The 16,295-nt window shown below is 41.9% G+C and overlaps 1 protein-coding gene across 1 annotated transcript in view; it reads left to right on the forward strand.

The window, feature by feature from the left end:
* The window catches only part of slc2a12 (solute carrier family 2 member 12), a 55,073-nt gene extending 45,362 nt beyond the window's left edge, over window positions 1–9,711 (forward strand). The window contains exons 5-8 of the mRNA XM_078400220.1: window positions 779–2,080; window positions 2,947–3,069; window positions 7,176–7,308; window positions 9,507–9,711. Coding sequence (XP_078256346.1) covers window positions 779–2,080; window positions 2,947–3,069; window positions 7,176–7,308; window positions 9,507–9,666 — 1,718 coding nt within the window. The 3' untranslated portion in view covers window positions 9,667–9,711. The remainder of the gene's footprint in view (window positions 1–778; window positions 2,081–2,946; window positions 3,070–7,175; window positions 7,309–9,506) is intronic.
* Window positions 9,712–16,295: the final 6,584 nt, after the last annotated feature.

Genomic DNA, 16,295 nt, shown 5'->3' on the forward strand with positions numbered 1-16,295 from the left:
ACATTCCTTAAAATCGTCCTATCACCGTTATTTTTCTCTCTACTGAACCAAATACCCATCCCTTCCCCAACTCCTACTTTAGATTAGTTTAGTTTGATTTAGAGATACAGCGCGGAAACAGGCCCTTCAACCCACCAAGACCGCGTCGACCAGCGATCCCCGCACACCAGCACTATCCTACACACGCTAGGGACAATTTACAATTCTACCAAGCCAATTAATCTTCAAACCTGTGCGTCTTTGGATTGTGGGAGGAAACTGGAGATCCCGGAGAAAACCCACGCAGGTCATGCGGAGAACGTAGAAACTCTGTACAGATAAGCACTCGTAGTCAGGATCCAACCCGGGTCTCTGGCACTGTGAGGCAGCAACTCTACTATTGCGCCATCATGTCGCCTATGCTCTTCTTAATCTCATCTATAGACAAACTAACTTTACCCGAAGATTTCCCAAATTTCTTTTTGTCTTGTCTCTAAAGTCTCAAAGTAATGCATGCTTAAAGTACCTAAATTTGGGTGGAAACCTAATTCATTTTGAAATGATGTATTTATCATCAATTATCATGCAAATACATTGAGTACTATACATTGGCATACATAAATTGCTTTACCAATATGAATGATCAGTTTAATTTTATTATTGTTAATGTTTTGCCTGGTTTTGGTAGAGAATACACTGGTGCAGTTCCTCGTGACATTAAATAAGTCCTCTCTCTTTGGATTAATTGGCCCAGTTTTGACTGCCTTGAGTTTTGTCAATGACTTGTCTTTTTTTCTAGGATCATTCAACTTTATCCTCCTTTCTGCATCCGCAATTGCTTCCATAAGTGGACTTCTCTTTGGCTATGAGCTTGCAAACATTTCAGGAGCTCTTCTGCAACTGACCATCGATTTCCAGCTTACCTGCGGGATGCAAGAAGTAATTGTCAGTGCAATCTTAATTGGAGGCACAATGGGTTCCTTTATTGGTGGTAACATCATTGATCGATGGGAAAGAAGGATAGGAATCGTTCTAACAACTTTGTGTTTTCTAATGGGCAATGTCATTATGACTTCATCTACTTCCTATGCAATACTCATTCTGGGTCGCATCATTGTGGGAATTGCTACAACCTCAGGTGTATTCTCAGCATGCATTTATCTGTCGGAGATTGCACCGTTCAACAAAAGAGGCTTGTTGGTTTCTCTGATTGAATTACAGATTGTTACCGGAGTTTTATTGGCATATGCTGTTAATTATGCTTTCGCTAACGTCTCGAAAGGTTGGCGATGGATGTTTGGTATTAATCTCATTCCAGCTGTGCTGCAACTCGTTGGTGTGTTCTTTCTTCCACCAAGTCCTCGCTTTATGATTAAGAAAGGCTACGATGAAAAGGCAAGTCTCATCCTGAAGAAAATCAGATCCTATTCCAATGTTGACGATGAACTGACCACCATAAAATCTTCCTTGAGCAATGAAAGAAGTTATACATTTCTGGACTTATTTCGGACAAAGGAAAACATAAGACGCCGACTGGGCATGGGATTTGGTTTGGTTATATTCTTGCAAGCTTCTGGCCAACCAAATGTTTTGTATTATGCATCAACTATCTTAAGAACAGTTGGGTTTGCAAGTGATAAATCGGCGACATTAGCTACAGTAAGTATTGGGCTGGTGAAAGTGTTCAGCACATTTACAGCAATGGTCCTCATCGATCGAATAGGACGCAAAGCATTTCTTTACATTGGAAGTATTGGTATAACTGTAATGTTGATTATTCTGGCAATGGTAGTGCATAAAATTCCGTTGCAATTCAAGGATATCTGCCATACGCCCAATTATACTGATCATCAGCAAAATAATGTCACGTTTACAATCCCAGGATATAATTCAACAACTCCCACTGTCTTTGCATCAAAGGCACATGTTGGTTCATCTGAAACTAGACACTCTCCAATTACGGAACAAAATAACATGGGAAATGCAACAATGTCCGTGAACAATAGAGATGGGACGGAACAAATCTCTCCTTTGTTGAAATGGCTGTCCCTTGCTTGCCTCCTTACATATATTGCTGCCTATTCAATAAGTTTTGGACCAGGTAAATATCACTGTGTCAAAATTAATCTGCATGGATGATGTTTTTGGTGGAAACTTGATAAACTGTATTCTCAGTTCCGTTTAGTTTATTGTCACGTTTTGTATCAGGTGCATTGTCAGATACAGTGAAAAGCTTTTGTTGCGTGCTCTCCAGTCAGCAGAAAGACAATACATGATTACAATTGAGCCATTTACAGTGTATAAGGTAATAATGTTTAGTGCAAGGTAAAGCCAGCAAAGTCCGATCAAAGATAGTCCAAGGGTCACCAAAGAGGCAGGGTTATGGTAGGATGATTCGGTTGCCTGATAACAGCTGGGAAGAAGTTATCCCTGAATCTTGAGGTGTGTGTTTTCACGCCTGATGGGAAAGGGGAGAAGAGGGAGTGGCCGGTGAGATTGGTCATTAATTATGCTGCTGGCCTTGCCAAGGCAGCATGAGGTATAAATGGAGTCAATAGAAGGGAGGTTGGTTTGTGTGATAGTCTGGGTTGCATCCACAATTCGCTGCAATTTCTTGCTGTCTTGGATGGAGCGGTTTCCAAACCAAGCTGTGATGCATCCTGATAAAATACTGCAGAAGTTGGTGAGAGTTGTAGCCGACATGCCAAACTTGCTAAGCCTTCTAGAGTTACAGTTTAGAGTTAGAGTTCTTTAGTTAGAGTTAGAATTCTTTACAATTCTAGTTGGTTAAATGTATTGTAATATAATGTTGACTTCATTGTCGTGTTGATGAATTGTGCTCCATTTGCACTGAAGGTTTGACATCCGCTGATGCCTTTTCACTCATGCTAACATGATGTGCTGTTAAATTTGTAAAATGATTGTCTTTGAACAGTATTTAAGGTTTTTTTCTGTCTTTAATTACAGTGGCGTGGGTACTGCTGAGTGAACTATTTCCACTCGGGATAAAAGGCAGAGCTGTGGCTTTCATAGGAAGCCTGAATTGGGCTTTGAACCTGCTCATTGCTTTAACCTTTTTGTCCATGACAGGTAAAGAAAGAAAAATTAATTATCGGATGGCCTGAGATTATAACGTAGACAATAAGTGTGATAGTTTGAAATTTTAATTGTACAGTATTGGTTTGCAAATCACTTCCCCAGACCAGCAAAATGGAATTATGTTTATGTAGTGCCCTTGATTGTTCATCCCTCCATCATGGAGGACTGGACCAATGCTGTTTTCCAATAGAAGAATCAACAAAAACAAAAGCATTAGATTGAGTGTAATGGCAATAGAGTTCAGTTTTTAGTACACCACTGATGTACAGTGAAAAGCTTTTGTTGCGTGCTAACCAGTCAGCGGAAATACAATACATGATTCCAATCGAGCCATTCACAGTGAACAGATACGTGATAAGGGAATAACGTTTAGTGCAAGGTAAAGCCAGTAAAGTCCGATCAAAGATAGTCCGAGGGTCCCCAATGAGGTAGATAGCAGTTCAGGACTGCTCTCTGGTTGCAGCAAGATGGCTCAGTTGCCTGATAACAGCGTGGGAGGAACTGAGCGGATCAAGCAGCATCTGTTGAGGGAATGGGCAGATGATGTTTTGTGTCAGGCCCCTTCTTTAGTCTGATTGGAGTGGGCGGATGGGGGAGGGAGAAAGCAGGAAAAGAAAGGTGGGGTGGACAAAACTTGGCAAGTGATGTCAGATATGGGAAGAAGAGGAGGCCTGAAATGTAAAGGTGAAGGGAGGGATATGATGGGGAGGAGAAAGGGGGAATAAAAGGGAAATGCCGGACTCGGAGATGAGCGTATGGAGGAGGGGAAAGGATGTGGGTGATGGTGGGAGAATTGTGTGTGTATGGGTGTGAGGAGCTCGGGGGGGGGGCGGGGGGATTAGAAAGGGGTAGGACGGTATTGCACTCCCACCCCATTTCTCCTTTCCAGCTTTCTTCCCCCTCCTCCCTCCACTCCAATCAGTCTGAAGAAGGGTCCCCGAATCAAAACATCCTTTCCCTTCACAGATGCTGCTTGACCCCCACTGAGTTCCTCCAACACTTTATGTCCTGCTCAAGATTCCAGCACGCAAAGTTTCCTATGTCTCCATATAATTTAGTATTGTCAGCAGGCTTGGAAATATGACATTCGGTCCCCTCAGACACATTGTTGATAAAGATTGTGAATATTGGAGAACAAGCACTGATTCCAATGGCAGCCCACAATTCACAGCCACCCAGCTGGAGAAGGAGTGAAATTATTCCTTTGCTCTCTGTCCAATAGCCAGTTCTGAATCCATGCCTGTATATTACCCCCAATTTGCATGTGCTCTGACCTTGTTGGCTAATCTCTTGTGTGGAACTTTATCGAACAATTTCGTAAAATTGAAATACATCACTGCTGTTCCTTATCTATTTTACCAGTCACATCCTCAGAGAACACGGTAAATTCAGTGATAAATATTGCCACACTTTTCCAGCCGTTATGTAATGACATCCTTCATTATAGATCCCAGCATTTCCCCCACCATTGATAAAAGCTAATTGGTCAGTACTACCCTGATTTCCCTCTCCCTCCTTTCTTAAATAGTGGAATAACATTTGCCATCCTCCAATCCACAGGAACAATTGAAAGCCAAGAGAACTTTGGAAGATGATATTCAAAGCATCCACTCGTCATAAAACATCCCCAGCAAAAAACACCGTGCTGGTGGAACTAGCAGACCAGGCAGCATTTGTGCAGGGAATTGGACAGTATATTTTGGTTTCCAAGCCTACGTCAGAATGATGAAGGGTCCCAACCCCTTAATGCGGCCTGTCCTATTTCCTCCACAGATGCTGCCTGGCCTGTTGAGTTTCGCCAGCACTTTATTTTTTGCTCAAGATTCCAGCATCTACAGTTTCTTGTGTCACTATTAAACATTCCCAGTAGTTTCCAAAGTTCTGTGTTAACATACTTTAAGGTAATTTCAGGTAACTCTCCACTCCAAACATTCAACCATGTATTAGAAACAAGGAACTGCAGATGCCGGTTTTACAAAAAAGACACAAAGTGCTGCAGTACCTCAGCGGGTCAGGCAGCATCCCTGGAGAACAGGGATAGCTGACGTTTTAGATTGGGACCCATCTTCAGACGGAATCTGAAATTGCTATTGCAAATTTGCTTTAGACTTGCATAAAATATAAAATAGTTTTTCATTTCAATTAAAGCTCCACAAAATCCAGGTTTCTACTGCAATTTTGGGGGAGGGGGTAGTGGGGGGAAGGGGGGAGGGGAGGGTGCTAGACCAATGCAGGAGAGGTTTGGGCCCAACGGGTCCACCATTTACTAGTTTGTAATACCTACCAAAATCTAGAATTGTCTAATATCCCTTAAAAAAAAAGCGGCACACTAATATTTTGAACATTCAGGGATCATAATAACAAATCAATGTTTGTTTTTTAACAGATCCGGAACACGGTGTACTTTGATAAATCATGCTTATTCCATTGTGACAACTCAGTAGATTTGTTGCAAGGAACTGATTGACTTTCCTGTCCAGCTCATGTTACCAAATGAGATCTTGGCTGAGTGACCCAAAAATGTTTTTTTCCCTCCAACTGCAAAGCCAAATGTAAATGTCAGATAAGCTGGGACATAGAGTTATTTTATTACAAAATTGGCATTTACAATGATATAAATTTTCTGCTCTTGGCTTTCAAAGGTACGCCAAGAATATATGTAGATGGACAATTATTCAGAGATGCACCACAATTCCTCTGCACCATCCCTTTCATTTCTCATTAAATGGTTATCCTGATCAGACAAAATCCTCCAGTCAATAGCTGAATGGATGTGTGGAAAGAACACTTCATGCTTCCTTTCATGATCCTTGAAATACTGCCTTTTGAAATCCCTGGGGGAATTATCATTCTTCAATATTACAATTTTATAATCAGTTCAGAGGCTGTCTGAACTTGTTTATTGTGGCAGGCCATCAAAGTGCACAGCATCTCCATCCACACTTTTGCAGTACACCTGATGGAGTAGCTGATCCCTTCCTGTGGAAGCTTTCTGCCTGCAAATTGGCCACCATGTACACTGAATTACAATTAATTAATTTCCCTTAAAAATTACTTAATTTGCTCTAAAGTGCTTTTTGATTAACTGAAATCCAGCCAGTGCTATTTGAAGTTAGTTTTAGTTGTTTTTCTTGTTTGCATATGCATTTGTGATCCAGGTGTCACGGCCCCTTATCAGCTTTATGGCGAATAAAAGTCTTGCCTTGGCAGAGGTAAATGTGAATGAAAGGGAGACACAAGAAACTGCAGAGACTGGAATCTTGAGAGCAAAAGACAAAGTGCTGGAGTAATTCAAAGAGCCAGGCAGCACCTGGGAAGGGAATGGACAGGCAGCGTATTGGGACCCTTCTTTAGACTCAATGCCAAAACTTTGCCTGTCCATTCTTTCCCCAGACGCTGCCTGATCCACTGAGTTCCACCAGCACTTTGTGTGTGACAGGGAACTAGAAATGCGAGGCAATGCTATCATATTGCATTGAAATATCTCCAAACTCTTGATTCAGTGAATTTTGGTTTGGGACACACTTGGCTTCTCACTGAAGAATATTTGTCTTTGCACTTCAAAAAAATATTTTAGTATTTTAAGTGCTTTGAGGCATTTAACCACGATAAGACAGTACTGAATCTAAACTTCCAACATCTGCATTTATAAAGGTTACATCTGGATCAGTTCATTTGCATTTGAAGGGGATCTGGGTCCAAGCCACTCACTCAACTATTCATTGAGCCCACTCTCCCAAAGGTCTGTGGATGTTTGACTCAAATGGATCTCCCAAGACTGACAATAATTTATTTTGGATGATGAACTGCTCGGGATGAACTAGCAGGTTAATGGAGCTGTGAGACAAGCCAGTCGTAAGCTTGGTGGATTGGGCCCAAAGGGCTGAGTGATCCACATTTTATGCTCTTGTCAATAAAAGATTCATTAACTGGCATGAATTAATTATTTGTTCAAAAGATTTTTAAAAACACTGCAAGTTACCTTTAAAACTCCTTGAAAGAGAAGTTAAAGGTGAATTTACACCATAACAGTCACTCGTGTGTGATAAATTGCAATTTTAAAAGAATATATCGTTTGTATTGTTTATTTGTTCCAGATTATCTTGGGCTGACGTGGATGTTTCTGATTTATGCCTTGCTGAGTTTTGTCGGGCTGTTTTTTATCATTTTCTTTATACCCGAGACTAAAGGTCAGACTTTAGAGGACATATCAGAAAAACTAACCAATGGGTAAGTTGATATGAAATTCTAAACTTATAAATTGAGTGCAGCACATGTAAACCAGCCTTGGGATTGGCTGATACCTTTTGCACGGGTAGAGAAGAGGTCAGTAACATTTGCACCACAATAATACTAGGTAACGTCCGTCTCTTTAGTTTAGTTTATTATTGTCACATGTACCGAGGTACAGTGAAACGCTTTTGTTTGTGTGCTGTCGAGGGTGGCACAGTGGTGCACGCGGTACAGTTGCTGGCTTTCAACAGAGACCCAGATTCGATCCTGACAACTGGTGCTGACTGTACGGAGTTTGTACGATCTTCTCCATGACCTGCGTGGGTTTTCTTAAGGACGTCGGGTTCCTCCCACACTACAAAGATACACGGGTTTGGAGGCTAATTGGCTTGGTATAATTGTAAATTGGCCCCAGTGTGTGTAGGATAGTGTTAGTGTATGGGGATCGCTGGTCGGTGTGGACTCGGTGGGCCGAAGAAGCTATTTCCCTGCTTAAGGATAGCGGAGTCAGGGGGTATGGGAGGAATGGGGTACTGATTGAGAATGATCAGCCATGATCACATTGAATGGCGGTGCTGGCTCGAAGAGCCGAATGGCCTACTCCTGCACCTATTGTCTATTGTACCTCTAAACTAAACTAAACGGTCAGAGAAAAGTATACATGAATACAATTAAGCTCTCCACAGTGCATAGATAAGGGATAAAGGGCACAACATTCATTGCAAGATATAACATTAAAGTCCGATTAAGGATAGTTCAATGGTCTCCAATGAGGTAGATGGGAGGTCAGGACTGCACTCTCGCCAATGAGTGGACCGTTCAGTTGCCTGATAACAGCTGGGAAGAAACTGTTGCTGTATCTGGAGGACTGTGTTTCCAAACATCTGTACCTCTTGCCCGATGGGAGAGGGGAGAAGATTGAGTGACCAAGGTGAGACTTGTCCTTGATTATGCCGGCAGCCTTGCCGAGGCAGTGTGAAGTGTAGATGATGGTAACTCTCAGTCAAGAGAATGCAACAACCCACCTTTGACATTCAGTGTCATGACCATTGTCAAGTTCCTCACATTCATATACTTATGGATCACCAGTGACCAGAGGCTCTGCTGAACTAGTTGCATGGATGCGCTTACAAACACAGGTCAGAATATGGATATCTTAATTTCTCAATGGCAATTAGAGATGGACAGCAAATACACATCACAAAAAATAATTCAATACAAGAAATCTCTTGGTATATCACTTTAATCTTTTCTAGACCACGGTTAATTAAACTTTGCTAGCAAATTAGTTGTAGAATTGCAGATTATTTGTAGCCTAGTTCTGAGCTGGTTATTCACTCGTCCATATGTGAGAAAGAAAAGAAACATATCCGAAATAATAAAGTGTGGCCTTAATAGCAATGATGATGAATTTGGCTGACCAGAGACACATTATCTGCTCATGGCTTTAGCACATATCTTCTCAGGTGGCAACCTGACTCATCTGAAACATCCTCTACTACCATCAGTGCTGCTCCCTCATTATTTAGTTTAGTTTAGAGATACAGCAAAGAAACAGGCCCACCGAGTCCACGCCGACCAGCGATTCCTGCATAGTAACACTATCCTACACACACTAGGGACGTTACAATTTTACCAAGTCAATTAGTCTGCAAACCTGTACGTTTTTGGACTGCAGGAGGAAACCGGAGCACCCGGACAAAACCCACACAGGTCATGTGGAGAACGTACAAATTTCATACAGACAGCACCCGTAGTTAGGATCAAACCTGGGTCTCTGCCACTGTAAGGCTGCAACTCTACCACTGTGCCGCCCACCGAACGATTGGAATGATCTTGGAATGTTTGTTTCCAATCTGATGGCAGTGAAGTAAAGCTTTAAGTTTATACTTGCCTATGACAAGTGAATAATAATTATAACAAGCTATATTCTCATTAGAAAAAAATACTTTACAATTCAACATGTTCTTCTTTCGTATATGTTAGTCTATCCATAATTATTTTCAGTTAATGGGTTCATGACGACATACTTTCAATCTGGCTTACTTTAAACAAAAGTAACCGATTGAGAAATCTTTGCCCTAGTTTGTCACCCAGAATACACATATTAATATAAGGGAGAAGAAGAATTTATGACTGAAAGGACAAATTTCAACTTGAATTCTCACAAGCATGAAATTTTAATAATCTTTCAGGTACCAGATAACTGGAGCTTGCTGTTTGACTGAACGTATATCGAGACTGCTCCCAGAACGATTTTGGAAACGCAAAGTTGGTGAGCACTTCATCTGGGCTACTGATATCCAATACCACACAGATGGGTTGGAGAACTATTTTGATGATAGTAGTTTGTAATACACAGTTCAAAATCTATATTTTTTAAAGTATTATTGCACTAATCTTCTAATGTTCTGTTTTCATTCATAATTGTTAATGAATTCTCATTTATTCTGAAGGAATGGTCTGCAAATATTGGTGGATGATATTTGTTGACAGTCATAGAAATTTGCAGCACAGAAATAGACCCTTCATCCCAAATCGTTCGCGCTGACCAAGATGCCTCATCTAAGCCGTTCAATTTGCCTATGTTTGGCCCATATCTCTCTAAACATTTCCTATCCATCAGCCTATCCAAATGTATTTTAAATGTTGTTATTGTATATGCCTCAACTACATCTTCTGGTGGCTTGTTCCATATACCACACCACCCTCTGTGTGAAATAATTTCCCTCAGGTTTCTATTAAATTTTCCACTCATTTTAAACCTAAGCCCTCTAAAAAACCCCATAGAAAATAGGTGCAGGAGGAGGCCATTTGGCCCTTGGAGCCAGCACCGCCATTCATTGTGATCGTGGCTGTTCATCCACAATCAGTAACCTGTGCCTGCCTTCTCCCCATATCCCTTGATTCCACTAGCCCCTAGAGCTCTATCTAACTCTCTTTTAAATTCATCCAGTAAATCGGCCTCCACTGCCTTCTGTGGCAGAGAATTCCACAGATTCACAACTCTCTGGGTCTTCTTCTTTCATGTCCATCATCCATGTTTCAAATGTTACATCACTGTCATCGTCCGTCCTGATAAGGGCACAAGCTTCCGGCGACAATCAGTGGGAGCCATCACTTCTACAATAGATAATGGTGGTAGCAGAATTAGCTCAGGACACTTCCAGTTTCCAGCCCTCGTGGTCGCTTCTGCTGTGGGGCCAACTCTCTGGGTTAAAATGTTTTTTCTCACCTCAGTTTTAAATGGCCTCCCCTTTATTATTAGACTGTGGCCCCTGGTTCTGGACTCCACTAACATTGGAAACATTTTACTGCATCTGGTTTGTCCAGTCCTTTCATAATTTTATACATCTCTACAAGATCCCCTCTTATCCTTCTAAACAGTGAATACAAGCCCAGTCTTTCCAATCTTTCATCATATAACAGTCCCGCCATCCCCGGGGTTAACCTTGTGAATTTACGCTGCACTGCCTCTATAGCAAGGACGTCCTTCCTCAAATTAGGAGATCAAAACAGCACACAATACTCCAGATGTGGTCTCACCAGGGCCCTATACAACAGCAGAAGGACCTCTTTACTCCTATACTCAAATCCTCTTGTTATGAAGTCCAACATGCCATTAGCTTTCTTCACTGCCTGCTGTACCTGCACGCTTACTTTCAGTGACTGGTGTACAATGACACCCAGGTCTCGTTGCACTTCCCCTTTACCTAATCTGACACCATTGAGATAATAATCTGCCTCCTTGTTCTTGTCGCCAAAGTGGAATACCTCACATTTATCTACATTATACTGCATCTGCCATGCATCTGCCCAATCACTCAACCTGTCTAAGTCACCCTGCAACCTCCTAGCAACCTCTTTGCAGTTCACACTGCCACCCAGCTTTGTGTCATCTGCAAACTTGCTAGTGTTGCTTCTAATTCCATCATCAAATTGTGGCGCGTCGAGAGAGGCCCGAAATAAAGGCAAGAAGCCGGGTATTTTGGGGCGTTATGGTTTATTACACGGTTATCAGACGGGTCGAGTCTCCCGGAATGGCTTCGTGCCCAAAACCTTGTCCTTATATACGTAGTACCGGACCGCCCCCCTGGACTGGTCCATTCCCGTGCCGAGGGGTCGGTAGTGGTATGGCCCGACCCTTGGGAGCCGCCACAGAACTTAGAGAGAGGTTGGGCAGGTTTGGACTTTATTCCTTGGAGCACAGGAAGATGAGGGGTGAAATTGTGGAGGTGTGTAAGATCATGAGGGGAGATGCACGGAGTCTTTTACCCAGAATAAGAAAGTCAAGAACCGAAGGATATAATGGTGAAAGAGGAAACATTCAATAGGATCCTGAGGGGAGGCCTTTTCGCACAGTGGGTGGTGGGTACAAGAAACGAGCTGCCAGAGGAGGTAATTGAGCTAAGTACTATAACAACATTTAAAAGACATTTGGACAGGTACTTGGATAGGAAAGGTTTCGAGGGAAATGGCCAAAAGCGGTCCGGTGGAACAAGTGTAGATGGGGCTTCTTGGTCGGTGTGGGCATCTTGGGCCAAAGGGCATGAATCCGTGCTGTGTGACTCTATGTTGCCCAAAGCAAATGCACTACAGTGTGCTTAAGAGTTTCCAAACTAAACGATCCAGTTGGGCACATTCTTATATCTGTTCAGTGCACATGCTCTCTGGCAGAACATAACTCATTTATCTCATCTCAGTCCAGAGAGTTCAGGTGCATTTTCGCAAGGGCCAAAGTATTTGACATTTATGGCTATTGCCGTCATTGATGGAGTTTAATCTGCTGAATCTATAATGCGCTCAACTGTGGAGCACCAGTCCCTGTTTGTTCAGCTAGAACTAGTCTTTCAGCTGATGGGTTACCTGAACCATGCTCTGAAGGTTTTCGGCATTATCGACAGGAATAGCCCTCGGGTTATACCAGTGTGTCATGTTCCCTGACGACTACCTAGATTATTGTAAAAGTTGACTGACTGAGATACATGATGGTTTTTAAATGTGCTGCAGTGTTGACTTTGTTGTAATCTTTCATCATCGGCACTTCACCAATAAAGAACCTCTTGGTTAATTGTAAACTGCAACCCCCAACCCTAAACTTTCTCAACTGCAACCATTTCCATCTCTCCAACCTTCTCACCCCTCTCGTATTAACAGCAGACAGCAACTGAACGATCAATTCCTTCCCAGGAGGTAAGTTCATAGGTTGATTATTTAAACAATATGATGTGGCTGGGAGCTTCACAGTTAGCTTGTCATCTCAACGAAGGTGTGGATTAAACCAAATGAAAGGTAACTACTATCAGAGCTCCATTTAACGTGCCAAGTAAGTGCTTCATTTTGATCTCCAACTGAGTTCCTCATCATCATGGATGTCTGTCATCAATCAATTCAATGCACTGTCAAGCAGAAACCTAGGACACTTTGTCAGTTCTGGAGTTCCTGAACAATGTAGCTCAATGTTTCAAGCCAAACTTTTTCAGCAGATACTTCCACATCACGACCAAAGTACAAATTAGCCCGGATATGTAATGCTGACTACCAAAAGCAGCATTTCCAATCCGGCCATTTATCAGTCTACCATTGTTTTTCAGCCAAACAATTGAAGGTATTTTAGACTCTTACTTGTCAGTAGCTTGCTTAATGGTTGCGTTTTGCCTGGGCTAGTTGACTCGAGATTTTACTTAGTTGAAGTATGGACAAAGCAACATCTGCAGTAAGTTGTGAATGGATCCCTGGGCACCATGGGAAGAATTTAAGATGGACACAAAATGGTGGAGTAACTCAGAGAGTCAGGCAGCATCTCTGGAGAAAAGGAATAGGTGACGTTTTGGGTCGAGACCCTTCTTCGGACTCCTGAAAGAGAGTCCTGGAGGAATTTAACATGGTTCATCATTAAAGAGCCTTAATAAAACTTGAAGTCAAACGGAAAATGTGAAAAATGTTCCACGAGAAGATCTACCTGGCTGGTTGCGGCTACCTCAGGCTATTCAGCACAGACCCAACAGAATATTGCACTGGTCCTGCGGGACATTGTCCTAGGTCCAGCAGTCTTCAGATGTTTTATCAATGACCCTTTCTCCATAGTCAGCAGTGGGAATACTTGCTGCTATTGTATAGAGTTTAGTTCTGCATGCAATGAAGCAGTCTGCTCCATTATGCAGCAAGTTCGAGACAACGTTCCGAACTGGACTGATAAGTATCATTCATGTCACACAGTGCTGAGCTGTGAGCATTTCCAGCAAGAGTGACTCTAACATCCTTGAGGTCACCGTTGTGTGCAGAAACATTCAAAATGGGAATCCCCAAAGTTAAAACTGATCTGTCGTGCTTTGCCGATAAAACAATTAAATCGATCAAAATACTTTAAGCTGTCAATTTTTCTCTTGGCAAATGAAAAATGTGCTCGCAAAACTAAAACGATCAAGAAATTAAAATTTCTCCAACATGGGTGGACTTATTGTATTGAGTGATTTTAGTATCCTCTCACCTCAAATGGCCATGCTTCAACGGTGATGTGGCTACACGCTCTAGTCTAGTGAGTGTTACTGCATGCTGAGCATCTGTAGCAATCCTTCACTACAAAGTACTTCCACTGACATGACCATTCATGGGTGTTGTTTTCTATTCGAGAAAGACTTTCAAACAGATTGGAGGATGAATTATCGAAAGATTCACTTTTGGACTGGTTTCCTTTAAACTTGAACAGCTTTTCTGTTATGGAGCGCCAAGTGAGAGTGGACCTGTGAGTAACAGCAGCTGTGGTTTATTTGCTTTCCTTTCTGTCAGTGAAAACTGTTTATCTTTTTCACCAGTCAAAGGTTTGAAACTCAATCATCATGCTTTTTCCATTTTTGGGGTAAGTGAAAGAAAGAAAGATTTACATTTAAACACTGTGTTCCATGCCGTGGAACACATCTGCCAGCGCTTTTCATCCAGAACTTACTTTCGAAATCTAGTTTTACTGGCAAACACATCGTGCGACTCACAAAGGTTTATGAATAATTGATCGTTTATCCAATTTTGCTGGTGATGGTTGAGAGGTACTTGGCGACATACAGCATCCACTCATTCGAGCGACACAAAATGCTGGAGTAACTCAGCGGGACAGGCAGCATCCCTGGAGAGGACTGGGTGACGTTTCGGGCCGAGACCCTTCTTCAGACTAGAGTCAGGGGAAAGGGAAACGAGAGATATAGATGGTGATATCGAGAGGTATAGAACAAATTAATGAAAGAGATGCAAAAAAAGTAATGATAATAAAGGAAACAGGCCCTTGTTAGATGTTTGCTAGGTGAGAACGAGAAGCTGGTGCGACTTGGGTGGGGGAGAGATGGGGAGAGAGAGGGAATGCAGGGGTTACTTGAAGTTAGAGAAATCAAAAATCATACCACTGGGTTGTAAGCTGCCCAAGCGAAATATGAGATGCTGTTCCTCCATTTTCCACTCATTTGAGTTCAGTTCCTTACTTTTCCATTTTGTACGTTCATGCGGATGGGTAGATGGTGGGTGTGGGGGGGGGGGGAGGGGGGGCTTCCGATACCTCATCCAAAAGACAACAGTTTTGGCATCGCACCACTCTCGATGACCACCAAACTGTTAACCATAATATCCTAAAGCAGGATTTGTGCCCTCAAATTCCAGTGAAAGTAACAGTCTTGATCCAAGATGAACCTATAAATTTAGAACTCAAATATTCATTATCATTTCATGAATTGACTTCTTTATTTTTATGTCAATTTATGTTCTGTGAACGCTGCTGAAACTGCAAGACATTAAAATTGCACTAATTGCTTTGCTGCACATTAAAGGCTGTGGATGAGTTAGATTGAAGGTTGAAGTGCAGTGGCAAGAACCCGGTTGATGTGAAAAGAGGCAGGTCCATTCTTCAGTTCACATCTTCCTCCATTTTGTTCCAACCCCCTCTGTATTTTCTAGTAATCTCTAATTCTGGCAGATTATATAATATATCCAGATCTATCACAAGACCAGAGCAGAAAGATAACTGATTAAAATTCACCCAGATACCAGCAGCAATATTGTTTATCGACCCATCTGCATTTCTCTGCATGTGTATCAATATGCCCTTCATTGAGAACCCCATTGCCCTGACTGTTCACGAAGTGAGCTGCAAGGTTCATGAGCATGTTACCCCGGAGACTATCCATTGCCATTCCAACAAGGTTGCCCACTTCCATTGAACTTGATGAGATGTTTGGCCATGATGTCACATGTGCCCTGGTCATGATGAATCTATTTCATGGACAAAATTTGTAAAGAGACAACTTGCATTACGTGCCAAATAGAATAAATTGTTCATTTTTTAAAAGTTATATTTTCATGAACGATGTTGTTTTAAAAGAGCAGCCTCTGGAAGAAAAGAATACTATTGTTCAAAATTTGGAATGAATTGTAAATTTCCTAGAGCTACAGTTAGGAGGCGGGATTCCTGGCAGGAGGATAGTCCATTTCTTGTGGCTTCAAAGGAGCCAAATTTCAGAAGATTAGTTCAATGTACAAACTAGACTAAATTGTGCATTTCATTCACACCACAATTTATGAACTTACACACTCTGGTATTTGCCCAGAGGTGCAATGATGCTAAAGTTCACTGAGGCCCAGGTCGAGTGCAAGTTCTTTTTATACCTTACTTGGCCCGTGATGGGAAAAAGATAGGAACCAGACAGGCGGCTTCGTCCATTGAATTTTGTTGAAGAATGCTGTGTGGAATCATCTTAATATTACAAAGACACAGAAGTGTTATGACCAGCAACACATTTGTATTATCTTATAACACCCTAGATGATTTTATAATCCCTAGGTGCACCAATTTTTAAAAGATTAATAAAACGTGTGTTTCGGTTTCTCTTGTGCATATTTGCGTTTCTGTCCCCATTATCGCTGCTTTCCTGTGGACTATGGTCTCAAATTTTCTTCTGTAAATTGGTTCTCAATGGTACTATTTCAATACTTATATATGTTGG

Source organism: Rhinoraja longicauda, chromosome 5 (genome assembly GCF_053455715.1).
Source record: "Rhinoraja longicauda isolate Sanriku21f chromosome 5, sRhiLon1.1, whole genome shotgun sequence".
In the NCBI taxonomy this organism is placed as follows: Eukaryota; Metazoa; Chordata; class Chondrichthyes; order Rajiformes; family Arhynchobatidae; genus Rhinoraja; species Rhinoraja longicauda.